This window comes from Cervus elaphus, chromosome 31 (genome assembly GCF_910594005.1).
Source record: "Cervus elaphus chromosome 31, mCerEla1.1, whole genome shotgun sequence".
NCBI classification, from domain to species: domain Eukaryota; kingdom Metazoa; phylum Chordata; class Mammalia; order Artiodactyla; family Cervidae; genus Cervus; species Cervus elaphus.
This window is the reverse complement of record NC_057845.1, coordinates 51,058,786-51,082,035: the sequence shown is the minus strand read 5'-3', so window position 1 is coordinate 51,082,035 and position 23,250 is coordinate 51,058,786. Positions and strand designations below refer to the sequence as shown.

General features: G+C 39.1%; 1 protein-coding gene across 1 annotated transcript in view; it reads left to right on the top strand.

Annotated features, from left to right (window-relative positions):
- IFT57 (intraflagellar transport 57) overlaps positions 1-8,559 on the top strand; it is a 74,629-nt gene extending 66,070 nt beyond the window's left edge. The window contains exons 9-12 of the mRNA XM_043892934.1: positions 153-215; positions 2,325-2,391; positions 3,370-3,553; positions 3,698-8,559. Of these exons, the coding sequence (XP_043748869.1) occupies positions 153-215; positions 2,325-2,391; positions 3,370-3,548 (309 nt within the window). The 3' untranslated portion in view covers positions 3,549-3,553; positions 3,698-8,559. The remainder of the gene's footprint in view (positions 1-152; positions 216-2,324; positions 2,392-3,369; positions 3,554-3,697) is intronic.
- The last annotated feature ends 14,691 nt before the right edge of the window (positions 8,560-23,250 follow it).

Sequence of the window (23,250 nt, the reverse complement as noted above, 5' to 3'; positions counted from 1 at the left end):
TGCTGTCAGAATGTCACTTTTCACAAATGTACTCACAGACGAGGAGGGGCTTGTCATAAAGTGATATGCAGAAACTGTAAGTACAAAGAGGTCATATTGAAGTAATCTGCTTGTTTTGATTTTGCCATTAAACAAAATGTTATCTCCCTCAGGCACGAGAGCGTTACCAGCAGGGAAACGGTGGAGTGACTGAGAGGACCCGACTCCTGTCCGAGGTACGCACTGTTCCCCAGACTCCCCCGTCCGCAGGGCCTGCTGTTGGCAGCCACGGGCGGTTTGATACGGCTGCAGCCATGGCTGTGGACTTTAGTCATTGCTTCCTGTGGCTCTAAGTCCTTTTCTTCAGGAGAAAAATCCCTAAATTTTCTTTCCAATGAGTCAGTTAGGTATTTATATGCCTACTTATTCCCACAAAATGCCTAAAATTGTTTTACTAAATGTAACATAAAACATGCTGATAATATTAGCACATTTTTAACCTTCCTTAATCTTTTTAAAAACATAATAATTATAATTAATGTATAGAAGAGTAAGTAAAATATTTACTTAAATGTCTATAGTAAATTTTAATGTTAGTATTTAAGATATAATTTTTTTTTAATGATTGTTGTTGATAACTTGTACTTGATCCTATTTCTCTGTCCACAAATTGAGACGAGCATTTAACCCCTTCCCTTCTAAAGACTTTTTAGAAGGGATTTTTAGAATAGTCTAAAAAGAAGACTTTTTAGAATGTTTACATACATTGTTGTATTTGCTTTCATCATTTTGCAAGAGACGGAAGACCTAATATATATTAGTTATATTAATAATACATGTATTATATATTATATATTAGGTCTTACCTTTAAATATGTGTGTGTGTGTGTGTATATATATATATATATTAATAATATATACTCCCACTTCTTACTGAAGAGCTGAGAGGAAAAAAGACCTGACAAGATCAGTAGCCAGTGTGGGACTAAAGTCTAAGACTATCTTTGGCTACACTCAAGTATAATTGTTACAAACTTTCTGTATAGTGGGCTTCCTAGGTGGCTCAGTGGGTAAAGAATCTGCCTGCCAGTGCAGGAGACACAGGAGATGCGGATTCCGTACCTGGGTCGGGAAGATCCCCTGGAGGAGGAAATGGCAACCCACTCCAGCATTCCTGCCTGGAGAAACCCATGGAGAGAGGTGGGCTGTATAGTCCGTGGGGTCACACAGAGTCTGACACGTCTGAGCAAAGCAATCACACACACACACACACATTTCTGTGCGGTAGAATTAAGCTTTTTTTCCTGGAGATTATTTGAGGAGTAAATAGTTATTTTAAAATAATACAAAATATTACTTTAGAAATATTTAGACTCCAGTCCTGTGGTGCTTCTAGGCAGATAAAACATTATACAGAACTAAAGTGCTCACTTCTGTTAGGTAAATTAACGCTGGAAGGGAGTCCAGGGAACCATTTAGTTCTTTCAGAGTGTGTAGTTATCCCCAGTTGTAACATTTCAGATGCCTGTACAAAATTAATTTGCTTTACTTGGATGTGCAGTTTATTCCCAAGGAAGTTTTTACTCACCAGTATGATCAAAAAATAAAGACTACTAAGTTACAATAATTATGGTTTGGTTCTAGATTGTATCAGAAACTTTTCAGTTTTTTAACGGTGATACTTTCTACCAATATTAATGCTAAGTTTGGAATTTTGCTAATAACAGAGACTATGGTACAATTTTGAGTATGATGTAGACTATATATAAGGGCCAGCATGGCAGCACAATATGCCTCTTGGAGTTCATGGTTTGGATAAAGCAGTTAGAATATTTTTACATATAACCATATGGCATAAATGTTATTTTTAGTGTCCTATAGAGAAAGAGGTGGCATATTCTCTTACAAAACTATAATATTAAGAAAGCTACCTAGTAAATCTTTAGAATTCGCAAAGCCTTTAGGATGTTTATGGTGTTTTAATTAATAACTAGTCATTAGAGACTTGCATGGTAGATGCTGTGAGATAACTGCAAGGCTTCAGTGCCTAATGCCTAAAAAAAAAACAACTTAGATCTTTTTCATTCTATCGTATTACAACCTGAGACAGTTAATGAGAAAGTAATTTGGTGACATTTAACAATAGGAGCACGCTTAGAAGATAAAAAGCTTAGCATGTCTGCACACTTTATCTTATTGTTCAAATTATGTCCAGGATACTGCTGATATCTTTGTATCCCTTTACGTGTGTATTATGTCTGAATTATTTGTCTTAATACGTCATTGAAAAATTTGGAAGTCTCTTCAAAGTCGAGCACTCATGAGAGCTTTTGTTCTAATGAAAGGTCACAGAAGAGCTAGAAAAGGTGAAACAAGAAATGGAAGAAAAAGGCAGCAGCATGACTGATGGTGGTAAGCACACACTGATTTTAAGAAGAAAATGAGCAGAAGTGTCTCTCCTTAAGAAATGTATTTTTAAGACGGTATTAATAAATAGGGAGTCTCCTTTTTAAAATGAATTTGTTTGAAGGAGGGGTACATGATGCAAAAATGATGTCTGATAATCAGTATACTATTTCCCTTATAAATGAGCTGAGAAGAGTCATTTTTACTATCATTCAGGATTTTATTCAAACTATATCTGTTCAGAAATAGGGTAGAAAATATTTAAATATACACTTTGATATGCCTGTTTAAAAAAGGAATGTTTTGTTATGTTTTCATCCAGTGAGATTCATCATTCCATTTTATAGTACAAAAACAGTCAGTGTAGGTGGTGATGTGATGACTCTTTTTCCCTCACCGTCAGTAGGCCTGATGGGCAAGGGTCAGATAGGGAAGAATTAATATTCCGACAGTAATCATCCTCCTAGTTACTTTGACGTGGCCTGGTGGTGATTGCCCAAAGGCCTTTCTATGTTCTAGAAAGATTTTAGCATTCTAATGGTATATACTTGAGTGATCGTTCAAAAGGTGATGTATAGAGGGTTTGCAGTATGTTTGAATGGGCCCATCAGCTGTGTGTCAGAGTCATTCTTTCTTCCCTTTGTACCCTTTTTTTAATCTCCTTTCTCCCACAGTATCCTTTTTTCCTTAGATAAATATATTAGCCCATTAAAAAATACTGAAGAAATCATTATATTCCCCTTTAGCAACTCTTCCTCTAGAAAAGAAGTTCAGCCTCAGTACATCAAATGCTACATCATTTCCCAGCCTAGAAATTTCAGGTGTTTAAAATGCCACAGCAAAACTGTGAATGTCAGTAAACTGTTGGCTGTGTTTTTAACCCTATTTTTGGCTTAAGACGAGGTGAGGAAAATGTCATACCATTCTGTAATAAACTGGTACTCCAAATGGAAATTTGCATTGCATGCTGTTTCCGTCCTGCAGCCCCTCTGGTGAAGATTAGACAGAGCCTCACGAAGCTGAAGCAGGAAGCCGCGCAGATGGACGTCAGGGTCGGGGTCGTGGAGCACACGCTGCTGCAGTCACAGCTGAAGGAGAGGTCCGACATGACGAGAGACATGCACGCCGCCGCCGTCCCGGGGCCCGCGGCGGGCCCTCACTGAAGCGGGCCGTCCCGGGGCCCACGGCGGGCTCTCATTAAAGCAGGCCGTGAGCCCGCGGCGGGCCCTCACTGGAGCGCGCCGTCCCGGGGCCCGCGGCGGGCTCTCATTAAAGCAGGCCGTGAGCCCGCGGCGGGCCCTCACTGGAGCGCGCCGTCCCGGGGCCCGCGGCGGGCCCTCACTGAAGCGGGCCGTCCCGGGGCCCGCGGCGGGCTCTCATTAAAGCAGGCCGTGAGCCCGCGGCGGGCCCTCACTGGAGCGCGCCGTCCCGGGGCCCGCGGCGGGCCCTCACTGGAGCGCGCCGTGAGTCCGCGGCGGGCTCTTATTAAAGCAGGCCGGTTTTCATGCTTCTGATTACTGGTTCTTTCTAGAAAGTCATATTTCATGTTGCGTAGATGACAAAGCACAGTTATTCCTCTTAAAGCATGTTGGCCATTTTTTTACATATATACACACATATTGTATCATGATGATATGGATGGTCAGAACCTTTAAATTGAATCTAATATTTAATAAAGTAATTTAAAATTCTCACTTTCAGAGCAGCTTTCACTGATCATTACATATAGTAAAGCCCTGACCTGGTGGCCCCCTGTTCTACGGCTCCTCGCATGTGAGGGAGGGGAGCCTGGTGCAGAGCGGGTGGGACCCATGCTTTCTGCGGGGGCTGCTGGTGTCAGCACACGGACCTCTGGCGCAAGCGGCCCTTCCGTTTGATACACACACACTGATCTCCAGTGTTTCTGCTCCCAGATGCAGCCAGCGATGGCTGGGAATTCTTTCCAAAATTCCAAACTACCCTTGCCTCAACTTTATGGTTACCTAAAATTACATCTTTTTAAAACATAAGAATAAAACTTCCGTATCTTTATTAACGTTTGAAGTTTATTACTTATCATGACCATTTCATGACTAAGCTGATTTGATATCTACTATGATCTAAGGTTCCCTGATAAAAAATAAATATTTCAGTCATCTTTGATTATGTTCCTGTAGTGAATAGAAAGGTGTATACATTTCTCAGTTCTACTTTTTTCTGTGGTATCAGATACACTAAAGAGTCATTTTGCAGCAGAAGGAAGGATAGAAAGTTATGTCACAGTCAGGCTCCTGGTACTGGCAGCCTTTACTACACAGCTTACTGAGCAACTTTCTCATCTGCGATTTCTAAATTGGTGACATAAGCAATGTGAGGGTGACCAGACTTGGAACTGGGGAACACTGATGAGATATGCTCAAACCAGAAGATAGCCCACACTTATTTTTTGAAAATAAGGAGGAAAAAAGGATCTAGTGATAAATTTTGATTAGAATACTATATATATGTGTGTGTGTGTGTACGCATATATATATATATGACAGAAAAAATAAAATTCCCTTATTTTTCATTCTATTATTTCCACCCTGCTTTTTTTTTAGCCTTTACTTTCCATTTATATACCGTCACACACACAAATCTTTTTCTTTCAAACTTTCTAGTGTAAGATTATATTTAGATAAATCAGTATGCATAAACTTTTTTTACTCGAGTGAAAGTGAAAGTCACTCAATCCTGTCTGACTCTTTGCGACCCCATGGACTATACTGTCCGTGGAATTCTCCAGGCCAGAATACTGGGAGTGGGCCGCCTTTCCCTTCTCCAGGGGATCTTCCCAACCCAGGGATCGAACCCAGGTCTCCCGGGTTGCAGGCAGATTCTTTACCAGCTGAGCTATCAGGGAAACCCATTACTCAAGAGGGTGGCAATCAATACAATAGCAAAATCAGTTTATTTAATTTGGGATAATAGGTAGTTTGAAACGAAGTCCCACGTTTTTCCCTTCCGTTATGGTCATTGGGAGGCACAGAGCAGAAAGACCAAAACCTAACTTTTGGACCCGCAAACTAACAGCAGTTTCCCTGGAACTTATTTGCATAGGTATTGTCATGGCTAAGTAGTAATGTGATGAATTCAATCAATGCAGAGACCCCTTCTAGATAAATGAGAGCTCTCCATAAAATGTACTTTTATTCAGAAACAAAGTGCACTCTTCATTTTATGCAAATGCAATAATCTAAGAACTCTTCCAATAACTAGTGTAAGCAACCTATTTTCACTTCCTTTGAAATAATCCAGGTTACTCAGGTTGGGATAGGTGGTCCTCCTCTCAGTTCCCATAGAGCCCAGTGAATAACAGAACTTAATGTACTATATTGTCATTATTTTTTCCTCCATCATCTCTAATAGGTTGAGCTGCTTGAAGATAAGGAGAAAATCTTTCTTGTTTCTGTGTTCCTAACCAGGTCCTAGCACACAGGATGTGAGTTAGTAAGTGAATGGGGAGATGTATTGTGCAGTCCCAGAGTATATTGCGGGTCCTATTCTACAGCAGATTAATTTAATGTTATCAAGTCTAAGATCTGACACAGTTTCAAGATAGTAATTATAAATCATAGGTCCAGGATTGGAATTGGCAGCATTAGTAGGAACTCACGGATTTTTCATAAATTTAGATTAATTGAAAATATAAATATTTATAGATATAGAAATACAAATACACACATATGTGTGTTTACTAGTTCTGTCCTCTAAGAGGGTCTAGAAACAGTGACAGTACAATAGCAATGAGAATACCTAGCACTCATGTCTTGGTTTCTAAATTTTCTACTTAAGAAAAAAAAACAGATTTCTTAGAAAAATTACTAATTCCTGGGTTGGGGCAGGGAAAGCACAGATGAGCCCGGAATTCTTTGCCAGATAGTAAGGACATGTACAAAGAAGTGATGGGGATATGGCTAGAGGACGTGGACTGTAGAATATCATACTAGCCAATATGGGACAACTGAGCATCAAAACAATTATAGTAATAAGTTATAACCCAGAGAATAAAACAACAAACTATGAATCCATACAGGTAGAGATAAATGAATCAATGGCAGAAGAGAAGGGTCCTCCTTACAGTACAATAACACCTAAAGTAAAAGAAATACGGCATTTAGAAATCGCCATCTGGCGACTACCATGCAGGTATATCTCAGAGATACTGCAGGTTCAATCCCAGGCTACCACCATAAAGCGAATAACACAATCAAGTATATCACATGAATTTTTTAGTTTCCCAGAGCATGTAAAGGTTATGTTCACAATAAACTGTAGTCTCTATTGTCTGCAATAACATTATCTTTTAAAACTATATTGTACTGTATTGTACATATTTTAATTAAAAAATACTTTATTGCTAAAAACTGCTAACCATCATCTGAGGTTTACAAGTCATAGTAATAGAATCAAGGCCCACTCATCAGGTTGTGAACAAGGAGTTTAACTGTGAATAAATTGTGTTCCTTCCCAGGATGGTTGAGAAAGGATAGACAGGAAGGAGGGGAGAAGAAAAGTCTCCACTTCTGCTGGGACTTTTTAAATAGTCAAGAAGGGAAACTACTCTTCAAGCAGAAAATTGAGAGGCAAATTTGGATAATAGCTAAGTATCATTCCATGATATCTTGAGTAGTAAATAAGGAATTTGATGGAAGAAAAAAAGATCGCTAATCAGGGAATTTCCTGGTGTTCCAGTGATTAGGATTCCACGCTTCCACTGCAGAGGGCATGGGCTCAATGCCTGGTCAAGAACCAAGATCCCAAATGCCACATGGCATGGCCAAAAAGAAAAAAAAAAAAGATCACTGATCACATAATAATATAATAATAATAGTAAGCATTTGAAAAGTGAACTTTTCTTAATAATTACCCAAATGAAGCACAGATGGACGAATCTGTGAGAATGAAATAAGCAAATGCTGTTGGAAAAATAACACAATATCACTGGTAATTTGAACCGGCCTCAGTTTACTTCTTCATGTACATTGTTGTCTAGTCGCTAAGTTGTGTCCGACCCTTTGCGACCCCATGGACTGCAGTCCACCAGGCTCCTCTGTCCATGGAATTTTCCAGGCACAAATGCTGGAGCGGAATTTGCCGTTTCTTGACAAATGCTAAAACTAGTAGGTGAAAGTTTAATGAAAAACTGAGTATTTACATAATCTCAAAGCCCATAAGATATTCTACAGAGAGAAAAATCATGACTTGACAGTGGAGAAACCTGGGACATATCACTTTAAGGGACCAAATGTTAACGTTACTAGCAGTGAAACAAGTAGATATCATGTTTCTCCTGAAAGGAGCACATATTCCTGAAAGTGCATGACTGTTAATAGTCATGAGAAAACATCAGACAAACCCAGTGGAGGGATGTTTCACAAAAGGGCCTCTGTTCTTCAAAAACGTGTACTTGGGGCTGACTCACACTGCTCTATGGCAGAAGCCAGCACAATATGGTAGGCAATTATCCTCCAATTAAAATTAAATTTTAAAAAAATCAAGAGAGGCTGTAAAATTTTAAAAAAAAATTACAAGGTCATGAAAAACAGACTGAGGAATTGCTCCAGATTAAAGGAGGTGAAAGAGACATAATTAAATGCAACCAACGAGTCAAGACTGAATACCAGTCCAAAACAAAACAAAACAAAACAAAAAAACCTTTATTTGTTAGAAAATGACATTACTGAGACAGGTAAGGTTAAGATCTATAGACTGGATAATAGTGTTAAATCAACATTATTTTTTTATATTTGTGCTATAGTTATAAGGATGTCCTTTGTTTTAGCAATACAAGTATTTGGAGGCAAAGAAGCATCATGTCACCAACTTGCTCTCAAATGGTTCAGGGAAAAAAAATGTATACTTGTGTGTGTGTTTCACACACACATAAGGAGAATGATTTTTAAAATGTGGTTAACTGTTAACATTTTGAGATTTGAGAGAATAATATATAGAAACATATAGAAATCCACTATACATTTTTAGAACTTCTCTATAAATCCGAAATTATTTCAAAGTATAAAGGTAAAAAAATGAAAACAAAATGATGGTTCTTGGAAATGATATGCTTTGTATAAAGTAAGTTTCCCTTTGATGCAAATAGGCAACTTGTGTGAATGGTATGACCTCTCCAATAAAATTATATGGCCTATTGAACATGTCTTAAATTTACATAATCATTTATTCATTGATGAAGTAGGAACAACTTTCTGACACCTCTAAGGAACTGTTTCTCTACTGCCCTCTTAATTAACCTAGGTCAGCATTTCCCATGAGTTTAAACATAAGCAAATGTTTTTATAACCAGTAAATTTGAGAAGCGTTAAACAAGTTTCATTTCCTTCAGGACTTCTCATCTACATTGTGAATCTGCAAGCAGCAAATGTAGTTCTTTTTTTTTTTTTTTAAACAAATAATGTAACAGCAGAGACCCTCTTCACTGAGAATACCCTTTAAGAATGTAGATTTAGGTAAATGGCATGAAAAATCAGTATGCACATCTTAGATTATTTTCCAACCTTTTATTAGAACAGGTGGACCTGTGAAGGAAGATGAGAAAACATGTAATTCTCTGATTCAAAACTCTTCTGTGTGACGTGGATGGTTAACAAGCATGGGTTTGAATGCTGAGGGTCAGTAGACTTTATGGATTTAGGAACCTTTGTAGAGAACCTAGGATTAAATGCCCAAATGCTTTTCTTCTTAAAACTCTTCTGCCAGCCTGAAATGCTTTTTGTGTTTTCTTTAAAGCAGTCTTTGTTACAACAATGTGATTACAGTAGTTAGAAAAGATCCCCCCTATTTTGTGGTCAAATAGCAATCATTGTCAAAGCTTTACCTTTTTAAAAACTGAATGCGCCCAACAACCAAGTCATAATTCCTAAAACTTTATATTTGAAAAGGTGGCATGGTCTTTTAAAGGGTAAAAGCAATTTTGGATTCACTAGTTTGTTGTCGTTTGACAAGTCTTTTTACAAATACAGGGAAGAGGAGGGCAAGAATCATCTTAATGTGTTCATCTTAGCGTGTTCTAAAGACTACACCTCAAGCATTAGATTTCCATAAGTGGGTGCTTTCGATACAGACATGCAAACCTGTGATTTGCTGAGAAACCATTAGTACTTTATTTCAGGCCACCTTGGTCCACTCATACTCTGTCCTTGCACCGCTAAGAACTACAAGGACACTTTCCAGTTGCTCCTCAGATAGTGTCCTAGAGCTCATCAGCTGCTTTTTCCCATCCCCTATTTGAGAAACTATTGGATAAAATCTTTGTACACGACCCCTACTCTACGGGTCAGTAGTCAACGGCAAGTTATCACTTCCTTACCCTACACAGCATTCTCTAGGTTGGAAACCTCTGAAGTTCCTAACTCTACTATGGAATCAAAATCAAATAGGCAACTTCTTAAAAAAAAAAAAAAATACCCAATTTCCCAGCCCTCCTCTCCCTCAGTTCTTATTGCACAGGTCTTAGGTGGAACCTTGGGTGGTCAGAAATTTTAAAAAGCTCCTCAGGTGCCTTTGATGCAGCTAATCTAAGAACTCCTTTAAGGAATTACCACTCCAGAAACATTTCCTGGCTATGAGTAAACAGATAAACACTACCTTAGATCCAAAAGGGTCTTCAAAGAGGATCTAAATTAGTGCTTCTTCTGTGAGTTATCTTAAAATTAAGCCCATCTGAAATGATTTTTAATAAAGTACCCTAGATTATTTCCCACTGGAGTTTAAGATATACTAATATTAAAAACTGTCTTTAAAAAATAGTAAAACCAAAGCTACGAAAGGTTAAGTGCCCTGCCCATTTAACAAACCAAGATTACAAACTGCACAGTTTTTTAAGTGATTCTTAACACAGTTGGAGCAACTCTGAGGAGCTTCATGTTCACAGCCCCTGTCACCCATCCTGTCCCATCCAGAGCCCAACACACGATTATACAGTCAGATTTCCATTCATAGCCAAGAACTACTTTTTTCTCTACTCCCTATATAAAGGCTTTGGCATCGACCACTGCATGGGGAGTCCAAACACCTTGATTCCAATCCCAACTTTTCTAGTAATTTTCTGCATGACTTTTAGAATGTTACTTATCTTCAGCATTAATTTTCTTCTTCTGAAAAGTTAGGAGTAGGACTAGCATATTCTGGATGCTTCTAGTCCTAAGACTGCATGATTTTAAATTTTGATAGGCTCACTGTTTGTAGTAGCTTGCAATGGTGTACCAGCCCCTAAGAGCTCATTATCAGAGATTCAGAAATTTTGAGAGTGGTTGTTAAACTGTTGGTAGCTTAAAATCAGCCCATAATGGGAGTATTTACACCATAGAAATAGGAAAACACTAAAAATCAGGGCTTAACAAAACAAAAAGACAAGAGGTGAAAAAGATGGCGGAGGAGTATGTGGACGTGGAGTACATCTCTCTCCACGGATACATCAGGAATACACCTTCAGACACAGAAGTGCATGCAGCTGAGTGCAGACAGGAGGACCTGATCAGTGGAAAAGAATATATAGAACCACGCAAAACTCAGTAGGACAAGAGAAGTGGGGGGGGGGGGGGGACAGGAGTGTTCGTAGGACTGGACTGGCCCTCAGTGGGTGGGGGAACTGAAGCAGGGGTCTGATCCCCACATCAGGGCAATTATCTGAGTCAGAGGAGAAACATTTAAGGCTAAGAGTAAAATAGCTGATCTGTGGCAGCCTAAATGGGATGAGAATCAGACAGTCCTTGCTGCAGCCATACATACCCTGGACAGGAACGCTGGTCCCCTGGACGGCACAGTGGCTGGGAGCTGGACTTTAGGGATTATGGAGCAACCCCAGGGCGAGAGCTGCTGTTGACTGTGGAGAGACGGATTGAGGGGATGTGAGGGAGGAGACTGTGGTGGGAAATGCCTGTGGAGGAAAGCCATGCAGCCATGCAAGCAAGGCGAACAACCTGAAAAAGAATTCAGAATAATAACGGTACAAATGATCAAAAACCTTGAAAACAAAATGGAGAAAATGCAAGAATCAACTAACAAATACCTAGAAGAATTAAAGAATAAACATACAGAGACAAACAACACAATTACTGAAACTAAAAATACTCTAGAAGGAATCAATAGCAGAATATCTGAAGCAGAAGAACAAATCAGTGAGCTGGAAGATAAAATGGTGGAAATAACTTCTGAAGAGCAGAATAAAGTAAAAAAGAATGAAAATAACTGAGAACAGTCTCAGGGATCTCTGGGACCATATCAAATGCACCAACATTCGAATTATAGGGGTCCCAGAAGAAGAAGAGAAAAAGAAAGGGTATCAGAAAATTTTTGAAGATGTTATAGTTGAAAATTTCCCCAATATGGAAAAGGAAATAGTCAATCAAGTCCAAGAGGCACAAAGAGTCCCATACAGGATAAACCCAAGGAGAAACACACCAAGACACATACTAATCAAACGAACAAAGACTAAACACAAAGAAAGAATATTAAAAGCAGCAAGGGAGAAGCAACAAGTAACATACAAGGGAAACCCCATACACTTAACAACTGATCTTTCAGCAGACGCTCTGCAGGTCAGAAGGGAATGGACGGGTATATTTAAAGTACCGAAAGGGAAAAATCTACAACCAAGATTATCGTACCTGGCAAGGATCTCATTCAGAATTGATGGAGAAATAAAAAGCTTTTCAGACAAGCAAAAGTTAAGAGAATTCAGTACCACCAAACCAGCTTTACAACAAATGTTAAAGGGACTCATATAGTCAAGAAATACAAGAGAAGAAAAAAGATCTACAAAATCAACCCCAAACAATTAAGAAAATGGCAGTGGGAACATGCTATTGCTGCTGCTGCTAAGTCACTTCAGTCGTGTCCAATTCTGCAACCCCAGAGACAGCAGCCCGCCAGGCTCCCCCGTCCCTGGGATTCTCCAGGCAAGAACACTGGAGTGGGTTGCCATTTCCTTTTCCAATGCGTGAAAGTTAAAAGTGAAAGTGAAGTCGCTCAGTCATGTCTGACTCTTCACAACCCCATGGACTGCAGCCTACCAGGCTCCTCTGTCCATGGGATTTTCCAGGCAAGAGTACTAGAGTGGGTTGCCATTGTCTTCTCCAATAGGAACGTATATATCAATAATTTCTTCAGATGCAAATGGATTAAGTACTCCAACCAAAATCTACAGACTGGCTGAATGGAAACAAAAACAAGACCCATATATATGCTGTCTACAAGAAACCCACTTCAGATCTCAAGACACATATAGACTGAAAGTGAGAGGATGGAAAAACATATTCCATGCAAATGGAAGCAAAAGAAAGCTGGAGTAGCAATCCTCACAACAGACAAAATAGACCTTAAAACAAAGGAGATTATAAGAGATAAGGAAGGACACTACATAATGATCAAGGGATCAATCCAAGAGGAAGACATAACAGTTGTAAATGTCTATGCACCCAAGATAGCAGCACCTCAGTACATAAGACAAACACTAATAGACATAAAAGGAGAAATTGACAGTAACACAATAATAGTAGGAGACTTTAACACCCCACTCGCACCAATGGACAGATCATCAAAAAAGAAAATTAATAAGGGAAACACAAGTCTTAAATGATACATTAGATGAGATGGATCTCATTGATATCTTCAGGACATTCCATCAAAATGCAGAAGAGTACACCTTTTTCTCAAGTGCACAAGGAACATTCCCCAGGACAGACCACATCTTGGGTCACAAATCAAGCCTCAGTAAATTTAAGAAAATTGAAATCATTTCAAGCATCTTCTCCTACCACAGTGCTATGAGACTAGATATCAATTACAAGAAAAAAAAAAAAAACCATAAGAAACACAAACACATGGAGATTAAACAACATGTTTCTAAATAACCAACAGATTACTGAAGAAATAAAAAAGGAAATCAAAAGATTTCTAGAAACAAATGACAATGAAAACATAACAACTCAAAACCTATGGGGTGCAGCAAAAGCAGTTCCAAGGAAGTTTATAGCAATACAATCCTACCTCAAGAAACAAGAAAAACATCAAATAGACAACCTAACTTTACACCTAAAACTGGAAGAAGAAGAACAAAAAACCTGAAAATTCGTAGAAGAAAAGAAATCATAATGATCTGAGCGGAAATAAATGAAAAAGAAATGAAAGAAACAACAGTAAAGATTAATAAAACTAAAATCTGGTTCTTTGAGAAGATAAACAAGATTGACAAACCATTAGCCATACTCATCAAGAAAAAAAGAGAGAAGAATCAAATCAACAAAATTAGAAATGAAAAAGGAGAGGTTACAACAGATAATGCAGAAAAACAAAGGATTATAAGAGACTGTTATGAGCAACTATGTGGCAATAAAACAGATAACCTGGAAGAAAAGGACAGAGTCTTAGAAAACTTCAATCTTCCAAGACTGAACCAGGAAGAAACAGAATTTATGAACAACCCAATTACAAGCACTGAAATTGAAGCTGTGATCAAAAATCTCCCCCCAAAATAAAAGCCCAGGACCAGATGGCTTCACAGGAGAATTCTATTAAACATTTAGAGAAGAGCTAATGCCTATCCTTCTAAAACTCTTTCAAAAAATTGCAGAGGAAGGAACACTTCCAAACTCATTCTACAAGGCCACCCTCAACATAGTAAAGGCCATATATGATAAGTCTACAGCAAAGATTATTCTCAATGGTGAATAACTGAAAGCATTCCCCCTAAGATCAGGAACAAAACAAGGGTATCCACTTTTGCCACTATATTCAACATAGTTCTGGAAGTTCTAGCTACAGCAATCAGAGAAGGAAAATAAATAAAAGGAATCCAGACTGGAAAAGAAGAAGTAAAGCTCTCACTGTCTGCAGATGACATGATACTGTACATAGAAAACCCTAAAGTTAGTATCATAAAATTACTAGAACTAACCAGTGAATTTAGCAAAGTTGCAGGATACAAAATCAGTACACAGAAATCACTTGCATTTCTATATACTAACAATGAAAAATTTGAAAGAGAAATTAAGGAATCAACCCATTCACCATTGCAACAAAAAGAATTAAATATCTAGGAATAAACTTACTTAAGGACACAAAAGAATGGTACACAGGAAATTATAAGACACTAATAAAAGAAATCAAAGATGACATAAACAGATGGAGAGATATTCCTTGTTCCTGAGTAGGAAGAATCAATACTGTGAAAATGACTATACTACCAAACACAATTTACAGATTCAATGCAATCCCTATCTAATTACCAATGGCATTTTTCACAGAACTAGAACAGAAGATTTCACATTTCATATGGAATCACAAAAGACCCCAAATAGCCAGCACAGTCTTGAGAAAGAAGAATGGAGCTGGAGAAATCAACCTTCCTGACTTCAGATTACACTACAAAGCTACAGTCATCAAGACAGTATGGTTCTGGCACAAAAACAGAAATATAGACCAATGGAACAAGATAGAAAGCCCAGAACTAAACCCATGCACCTATGGGTATCTTATTTTTGACAAAGGAGGCTAGAATATACAATGGGGCAAAAACAGCCTCTTCAGTAAATGGTGCTGGGAAAACTGGACAACTACATGTAAAAGAATGAAATTAGAACACTTCTTAACCCCATACACAAAGATAAATTAAAAATGGAATAAAGACCTAAATGTAAGACCAGAAACTATAAGACTCTTAGAGAAAAACATAGGCAGAACACTCGATGACATAAATCAAAGCAAGATCCTCTATGACCCACCTCCTAGAGTAACAGAAATAAAAACAGAAGTAAACAAGCGGGACCTGATTAAACTTAAAAGCTTTTGCACAGCAAAGGAAACTATAAGCAAGGTGAAAAGACAACCCTCAGAATGGGAGAAAATAACAGCAAATGAAAAAACTGACAAAGGATTAATTTCCAAAATATACAAGCAGCTCATACAACTCAGTACCAGAAAAACAAACAACCCAATCAAAAAGTGGGAAAAAGACCTAAACAGACATTTCCCCAAAGAAGACATACAGATGGCTAACAAACACATGAAAAGATGCTCAACATCGCTCATTACCAGAGAAATGCCAATCAAAACTACAATGAGATATCACCTCACACCAGTCAGAATGACCATCATCAAAATGTCTACAAACAATAAATGCTGAAGAGAGTGTGGAGAAAAGGGAACTCTCTTACACTGTTGGTGGGAATGTAAATTGATGCAGCCACTACAGAAGATGGTATGGAGATTCCTTAAAAAACCAGGAATAAAACCACCATATGCCCCAGCATCCCACTCCTAGGCATATCCCCTGAGGAAACCAAAATCAAAAGAGACACATGTATCCCATTGTTCACTGCAGCACTATTTACAATAGCTAGAACATGGAAGCAACCTAGATGTCCATCGACAGATGAATGGATGAAGAAGTGTGGTACCTATACACAATGGAATATTACTCAGCCATAAAAAGGAACACATTTGAGTCAGTTCTAATGAGGTGGATGAACCTAGAACCTATTATACAGAGTGAAGTGAGTTAGAAAGAGAAAGATAAATACTGTATTCTAATGCATATATACAGAGTCTAGAAAAATGGTACTGAAGAATTTATTTACAGGGCAGCAATGGAGAAACAGACATAGAGAATAGACTTATGGACATGGGGAGAGGGGAGGAGAGGGTGAGACATATGGAAAGAGTAACATGGAAACTTACATTACCATACGTAAAATAGATAGCCAGTGGGAATTTGCTCTCTGGCTCAGGAAACTCACACAGGGGCTCTGTATCAACCTAGAGGGGTGGGAGGGGGAGGGAGACGGGAGGGAGGTTCAGAAGGGAGGGGATGTATGTATACCTATGGCTGATTCATACTGAAGTTTGACAGACAACAGCAAAATTCTGTAAAGCAATTATCCTTCAATAAAAAATAAACATAATTTTTAAAAAGTGGGGAAAAAAAGAAAGAAAACGGAACAGAGAGGCAGTTTACCAGCATGCCACGAATAGTAAGTATTGTAATGTCCCATAGACCAGAACCAGAACCAAATGCAGTAAATATACAACAGAACATTCCATCATATTGTAAGCTATATTATAGTACTAACTGAATTAGACCAGATTTGGAAATTGTTCTCAAAAATCACCATCCCCATAAACCTACTAAGCATGTCAAATGTGCATCCACTGCACCACCTTACTGATGCTATTTCACTCTCTTCCTAACCAAACCCAGTTCCTTTTACTGCTTCTCAAATCAATAAGCTAAAGCAGCCCAAGCATCTTCCTACACGATAGATTCAAAGATCACGCTTGTACTACTAAAAATATGTAGACTGCACAACCAGTTCAATTACCTGACTATAAAAAAACAACTAATTCAGTTCACTGCATCATTGATCCATTTAATTGTAGAGCAGCTTCCTATTGATAACAGGAAATGTCCCTGACCTAATCATGCTGAGACTGAAACTGGCCAGTTTTCCACAAGCATAAATTTCAATAAGGATTATTCATAATACATAGGAACTAAGATCACAGCCAGAGTTTATTAGATTTTTTTTCTTAGTTTTACTGGCCTATTGCCCTTGCATGTGACCCAATTTCTTTTATGCTTCCTGGACTTTGCTGGTCATTATGTTAGCCTATATTTATGTTCATCACTGGATATTTTATCTCAGATGGCCCCTGTGATACATTTTAGACCATCTATTCATCTGGTTCTTGGAAACCATTCAGGAACCCATGAGCTTCACAGAAGGCAGTGCTGATTCAGAAGTGTCTTATACCTTACCTCTTGGTTTAGGCAGATGCTTTTTCAGCACATTTATATAGGACAAATGCAACAAAAATTTTGATAAATTACTCCTCTATTCTGAGCACCGTATTAGGTACTGAGAGAAACAGACAAGAATAAGACATTATCCTTCCCTCCAAGAGTTCACATTCTAATGGGAAAGATAGATATGTATAATTAAAATGTTATCATGCCAAGTTTCCTAAGAGAGAAATAAACAGTGTTATTGAAGCTGGATGAGAGAGTAATTCTAACTTGGAGGAAACAGAGAATTCATAGAGTTGGTCCCTGATGAATGAGTTAAGAGTCCAGTTGCAAAGAAAAATAGGAAAAGTCATTCCAGCAGAAGGAAAGACAGTCATGGGAGTGTGTTATGATATGAAGGGATCAGATGGCCTGGAGGAAGTATTAGAGGAACACTGGGAGAAAAGAAAGCTAAAATGGAGCATTCTGAATACCAGGATGAGGCAAGGAGGAAAAGTGGCAAATCCACATACATAATGCAATAAACTGTAATAGTAAACCTGGATGCAATGAGACGCGATTGAGGAAAGATGACTCCACTGGGAAAAAAGGGTATTGCAGCCAGGTCTTCTAGAATTTTGCAAAATGAAAAGGAGAATCAGCATTCTAAGAGAAGACCAACATGAGCAAAGGCTTGAAAGAGTGATAATGCTGATTGTCACTCTGTATGCCAGGCACAGTGCTAACCATTTTATCTATATGGTCAGATTTCACGTTGTAACTGAGGGAGGTATTATGTCCATTTTACAGATGTGAAGCTGAGATTCAGAGGAGTAACATGCCCAAGGCCCCACAACAGTGTGTTTGAGCCCATTATGCTGTGATACAATTAATCTGAGAAACGCAAAGAGATAAGTGTAAGAGGACAGTGGTAAGTCAAGCTGATAATAGTGCATACAGTTTTTAAATTATAACCATCCTTTATGGAACAGCTACTACTCTGAAAGCAATTTAATGTATGTACAAACATACCCTTGAAATACTGTGGTTCAGTTCCTAACCACCACAATAAATCATCAGAGGAATTTTTTTTGATTTCCCAGTGCGTATAAAAGCTGTATTTACACTATACTGTAGTCTATTAACTGTGCAGTGACATTATGCCTAAAAAACAATCTACATATCTTAATTTTAAATACTTTATTGCTGAAATACATTAACCATGATCTGACCCTTTAAAGGGTCATCCTCTTTTTGACTTGATGTTGATGACTGCTGACTGATCAAGGTGGTGGTTGCTGAAGGTTAGGATGGCTGTGGCCGTTTCTTAAAAGAAGGCAAGAGTAGTTTGCTGCACCCATTGATTCTTCCTTTCCTAAGTGATTTCCCTGTAGTGTGCAACGTTGTTGGACAGTGTTTTATCTGAAGTGGAACTTCTTTAAAAATTGAAGTCAATTCTCTCAAACCCTGCCCCTGCTTTATCCACTAAAGTTTTCGTCATATTCTATATCCTTTGTTGTCATTTCAACATCATCACAGCATCTTCACTAGGAGTAGATTATCTCAAGAAACCACTTTCTCTGCTCATCTATAAGAAGCAACTCCTCATCCGTTCAAGTTTTATCACAAGATTGCAGCAATTCAGCCACATCTTCAGGCTCCACTTCTAATTTTAGTTCTCTTGCTATTTCCACCACATCTGCAGTTACATCCTCCACAGAAGTCTTGAACCCTTCAAAGTCATCCATGAGGGTTGGAATCAACTTCTTCCAAACTGCGGTTAATGTTGATATTTTGCTCTCTTCCCATGAATCTCAAATGTTCTTAATGGCATCTGGAATGGTGAATGCTTTCCAGAAGGTTTTCAATTTTCTTTGCCCAGATTCATAAGAGCAATCATTATCTAAGGCAGTTACAGCCTTATGAAATGTATTTCTTTAGTACTTAGATGAGGCCTTACAAATAGCTGAGAAAAGAAGAGAAGCTAAAAGCAAAGGAGAAAAGGAAAGATATACTCATTTGAATGCAGAGTTCCAAAGAATAGCAAGGAGACATAAGAAAGCCTTCCTCAGTGATCAATGCAAAGAAATAGAGGAAAACAATAAAATGGGAAACACTAGAGATCTCTTTAAGAAAATTAGAGATACCAAGGGAACATTTCATGCAAAGATGGGCTCAAGAAAAGACAGAAATGGTATGGATCTAACAGAAAGAGAAGATACTAACAAGAGGTGACAAGAATACACAGAAGAACTATACAAAAAAGATCTTCATGACCCAGATAATCACGATGGTGTGATCACTCACCTAGAGCCAGACATCCTGGAATGCGAAGTCAAGTGGGCCTTAGGAAGCATCACTATGAACAAAGCTAGTGGAGGTGATGGAATCCAGTTAAGCCATTTCCAATCCTCAAAGATGATGCTGTGAAAGTGCTGCACTCAATATGCCAGCAAATCTGGAAAACTCAGTAGTGACCACAGGACTGGAAAAGGTCAGTTTTCATTCCAATCCCAAAGAAAGGCAATGCCAAAGAATGCTCAGACTACTGCACAATTGCTCTCATCTCACACGCTAGCAAAGTAATGCTCAAAATTCTCCAAGTCAGGCTTCAACAGTACGTGAACCGTGAACTTCCAGGTGTTCAAACTGGATTTAGAAAAGGCAGAGAAACCAGAGATCAAATTGCCAACATCCACTGGATCATCGAATAAACAAGAGAGTTCCAGAAAAACATCTACTTCTGCTTTATTGACTGTGCCAAAGCCTTTGACTGTGTGGATCACAACAAACCATGGAAATTCTTCAAGAGATGGAATACCAGACCACCTGACCTGCCCCCCTGAGAAATCTGTATTCAATTCAAGAAGCAACAGTTAGAAATGGGCATGGAACAACAGACTTGTTCCAAATTGGGAAAAGCTTTCATCAAGGCTGTATATTGTCACCCTGCTTGTTTAACTTATATGCAGAGTGTATCATTGCAAAACGCCAGGCTGGATGAAGCACAGGCTGGAATGAAGACTGCCAGGAGAAATATCAATCACCTCAGATACACAGATGACACCACCCTTATGGTAGAAGGTGAAGAAGAACTAAAGAGCCTCTTAATGAAAGTGAAAGAGGAGAGTGAAAATGTTGCCTGAAAACTCAACATTCAGAAAACTAAGATCATGGCATTGGTCCAATCACTTCATGGCAAATAGATGGGGAAACAATGGAAACAGTGACAGACTTTATTTTGGGGGGCTCCAAAATTACTGCAGATGGTGATTGCAGCCATGAAATTAAAAGGTGCTTACTCCTTGGAAGAAAAGCTATGACCAACCTAGGCAGCACATTAAAAAGCAGAGATGTTACTTTGCCAACAAAGGTCTGTCTAGTCAAATCTATGGTTTTTCCAGTAGTCAGGTATGCATGTGAGAGTTGGACTATAAAGAAAGCTGAGCACTGAAGAATTGATGATTCTGAACTGTGGTGTTGGAGAAGACTCTTGAGAGTCTCTTGGACTTCAAGGAGATCCAACCAGTCAATCCTAAAAGGAATCAGTCCTGAATATTCATTGGAAGGACTGATGCTGAAGTTGAAGCCCCAATACTTTGGCCACCTGATGCAAAGAACTGACTGATTGGAAAAGACCCTGATGCTGGAAAAGATCGAGGGCGGGAGGAGAAAGGGACGAGAGAGGATGAGATTGTTGGATGGCATCAGCAATATGATGGACATGAGTTTGAGTAGGCTCCAGGAGCTGGTGATGGACAGGGAGGCCTGGCGTGCTGCAGTCCATGGAGTCACAAAGAGTCTGACACGACTGAGCAACTCAACTGAACTGAGGACTTAAAAGTTGAAATGACTCCTTGATCCATGAGCTACAGAATGGATGTGTTAGCAGGCATGAAAACAAGATATATCTCCATCAGAGCTCTTGAGTGACCAGGTGCATTGTCAATAAGTGGTAATATTTTGAAAAGAATCTTATTTCTGAGCAGTGAGTCTCAACAATCAGCTTATATTCCATAAGCCATGTTGTAAAAAGACATGCTGTCATCCAGATTTTGGTTGTTCCATTTTTTGAGCACAGGCAGAGTAGATACAGCATAATTCTGAAGGGCCCTAGAATTTTTAGAATGGTAAATGAGCACTGGCTTCAACTTAAGTCACCAGCTGCATTAGACCCTACCAAGAGAGTCACCTTGTCATTTGAAGATGTGAAGTGAGGCACTGACTTCTCCTGTCTCACTAAGAAAGTTCTAACTGGCATCTTCTTCCAATGTAAGTTCAGTTCAGTTCAGTCTCTCAGTCGTGTCCAACTCTTTGCAACCCCATGAATCACAGCACGCCAGGCCTCCCTGTCCATCACCAACTCCCGGAGTTTACTCAAACCCATGTCCATCGAGTTGGTGATGCCATCCAGTCATCTCATCCTCTGTCGTCCCTTTCTCCTCCTGCCCTCAGTCTTTCCCAGCATCAGAGTCTTTTCCAATGAGTCAGCTCTTCACATCAGGTGGCCAAAGTATTGGAGTTTCAGCTTCAGCATCAGTCCTTCCAATGAACACCCAGGACCGATCTCCTCTAGGATGGACTGGTTGGATCTCCTTGCAGTCCAAGGGACTCTCAAGAGTCTTCTCCAACACCACAGTTCAAAAGCATCAATTCCTCAGTGCTCAGCTTTCTTTATAGTCCAACTCTCACATGCATACCTGACTACTGGAAAAACCATAGCCTTAAGACTTTCATATATTTTGGAAAAATCTGTTGTTTCATGTAGTCATTTTCATGGATTACCTTAGCTATATCTCCTGGATAACCTGCACTTGCTGTTTCCCCTCATACTTTGATATTATGGAGGCAGCTTTCCTTAAACCTCAGGAACCAACCTCTGCTGACTTCAAGCTTTTTTTCTGCTGCTTCTTCATCTCTCTCAGTCTTCACAGAATTTAAGACAGTCAGGGCCTTTTTTAGGATTATGGTTTGGCTTAAAGGAATGTTATGGCTGGTTTGATCTTCTATCCAAACCACTAAAACTTTCTCCATATCATCAGTAAGGCTGTTTCTATTTCTTACCATTCATGTGTCCACTGGAGTAGCACTTTGATTTCCTTCAAGAACTTTTCCTTTGCATTCACAACTTTGTCAACTATTTGGAAAAGAGGCCAAGCTTTTGGCCTGTCTCAGCTTTCGACATGCCTTTTTCACTAACCTTGATCTTTTCTAGCTTTTAAATTAAAGTGACAGATATGCAACCCTTCCTTTCATTTAAATACTTAGAGGTCATCATGGGGCTACTAATTGGCCTATTTTCAACTTTATTGTGTTCCAGGGAGTAGAGAGGCCCAAGGAGGGGGAGAGTTGGGGAACAGTCAGTGGAGCAGTCAGAACACACACATTTATCCCTTAAGTTTGCTATCTTAGATGGGACATGGTTCATGGTGCCCCCAAAACAATGACAGTTGTCACATGAAAGATCACTGATCACAGATGACCATAACAACTATAGTAATAATAATAAAATTCAAAGTGATATAAGAATTACCAGTATGCGACACAGACACAAAGTGAGCAAAACACTGTTGGAAAACCCGTGCTGCTAGCCCTGTTCAATGCAGGGTTGCCACAAACTTTGAATTTGTAAAAACAAAAGCAAAACAAAACAAAAAACACCATGTCTGTGAAGCCCAGTAAGGTACCGTAAAACAAGGAATGCCTATGTTCAATTTCCAGATCAGCTTGAAGAAAAAAATTGACCAAGGCACCGCGTTAGTGGCAAAGTCACAGGAAAACGGCAGTGGGAGCTGAGTAGGGGAGGGAGAGAAGACCGTCATGACTTTCTAGAGCGGCATCAGTAGGAAAAAGTGAGGAAGTCGGGGCAGCTAAGGATGAGGACTACACTATTCTACGCCACATACGCTACGCCATGGACTCTTCTTCCGTACGAGCATAAAGAAGGACCCAGAGTCACGGTCAGGAGAGACCCTATTTTATTTAGGTCTTGAGGGATCTGAAGCATGTTGAAAACGTATTTGTGGATACACTCCAACAGACAGCTGCTGGTTCTGTCGGTCAGGAGCTGGTATGGGAGAGGGTGGAGGAACCTGACTCAAAAC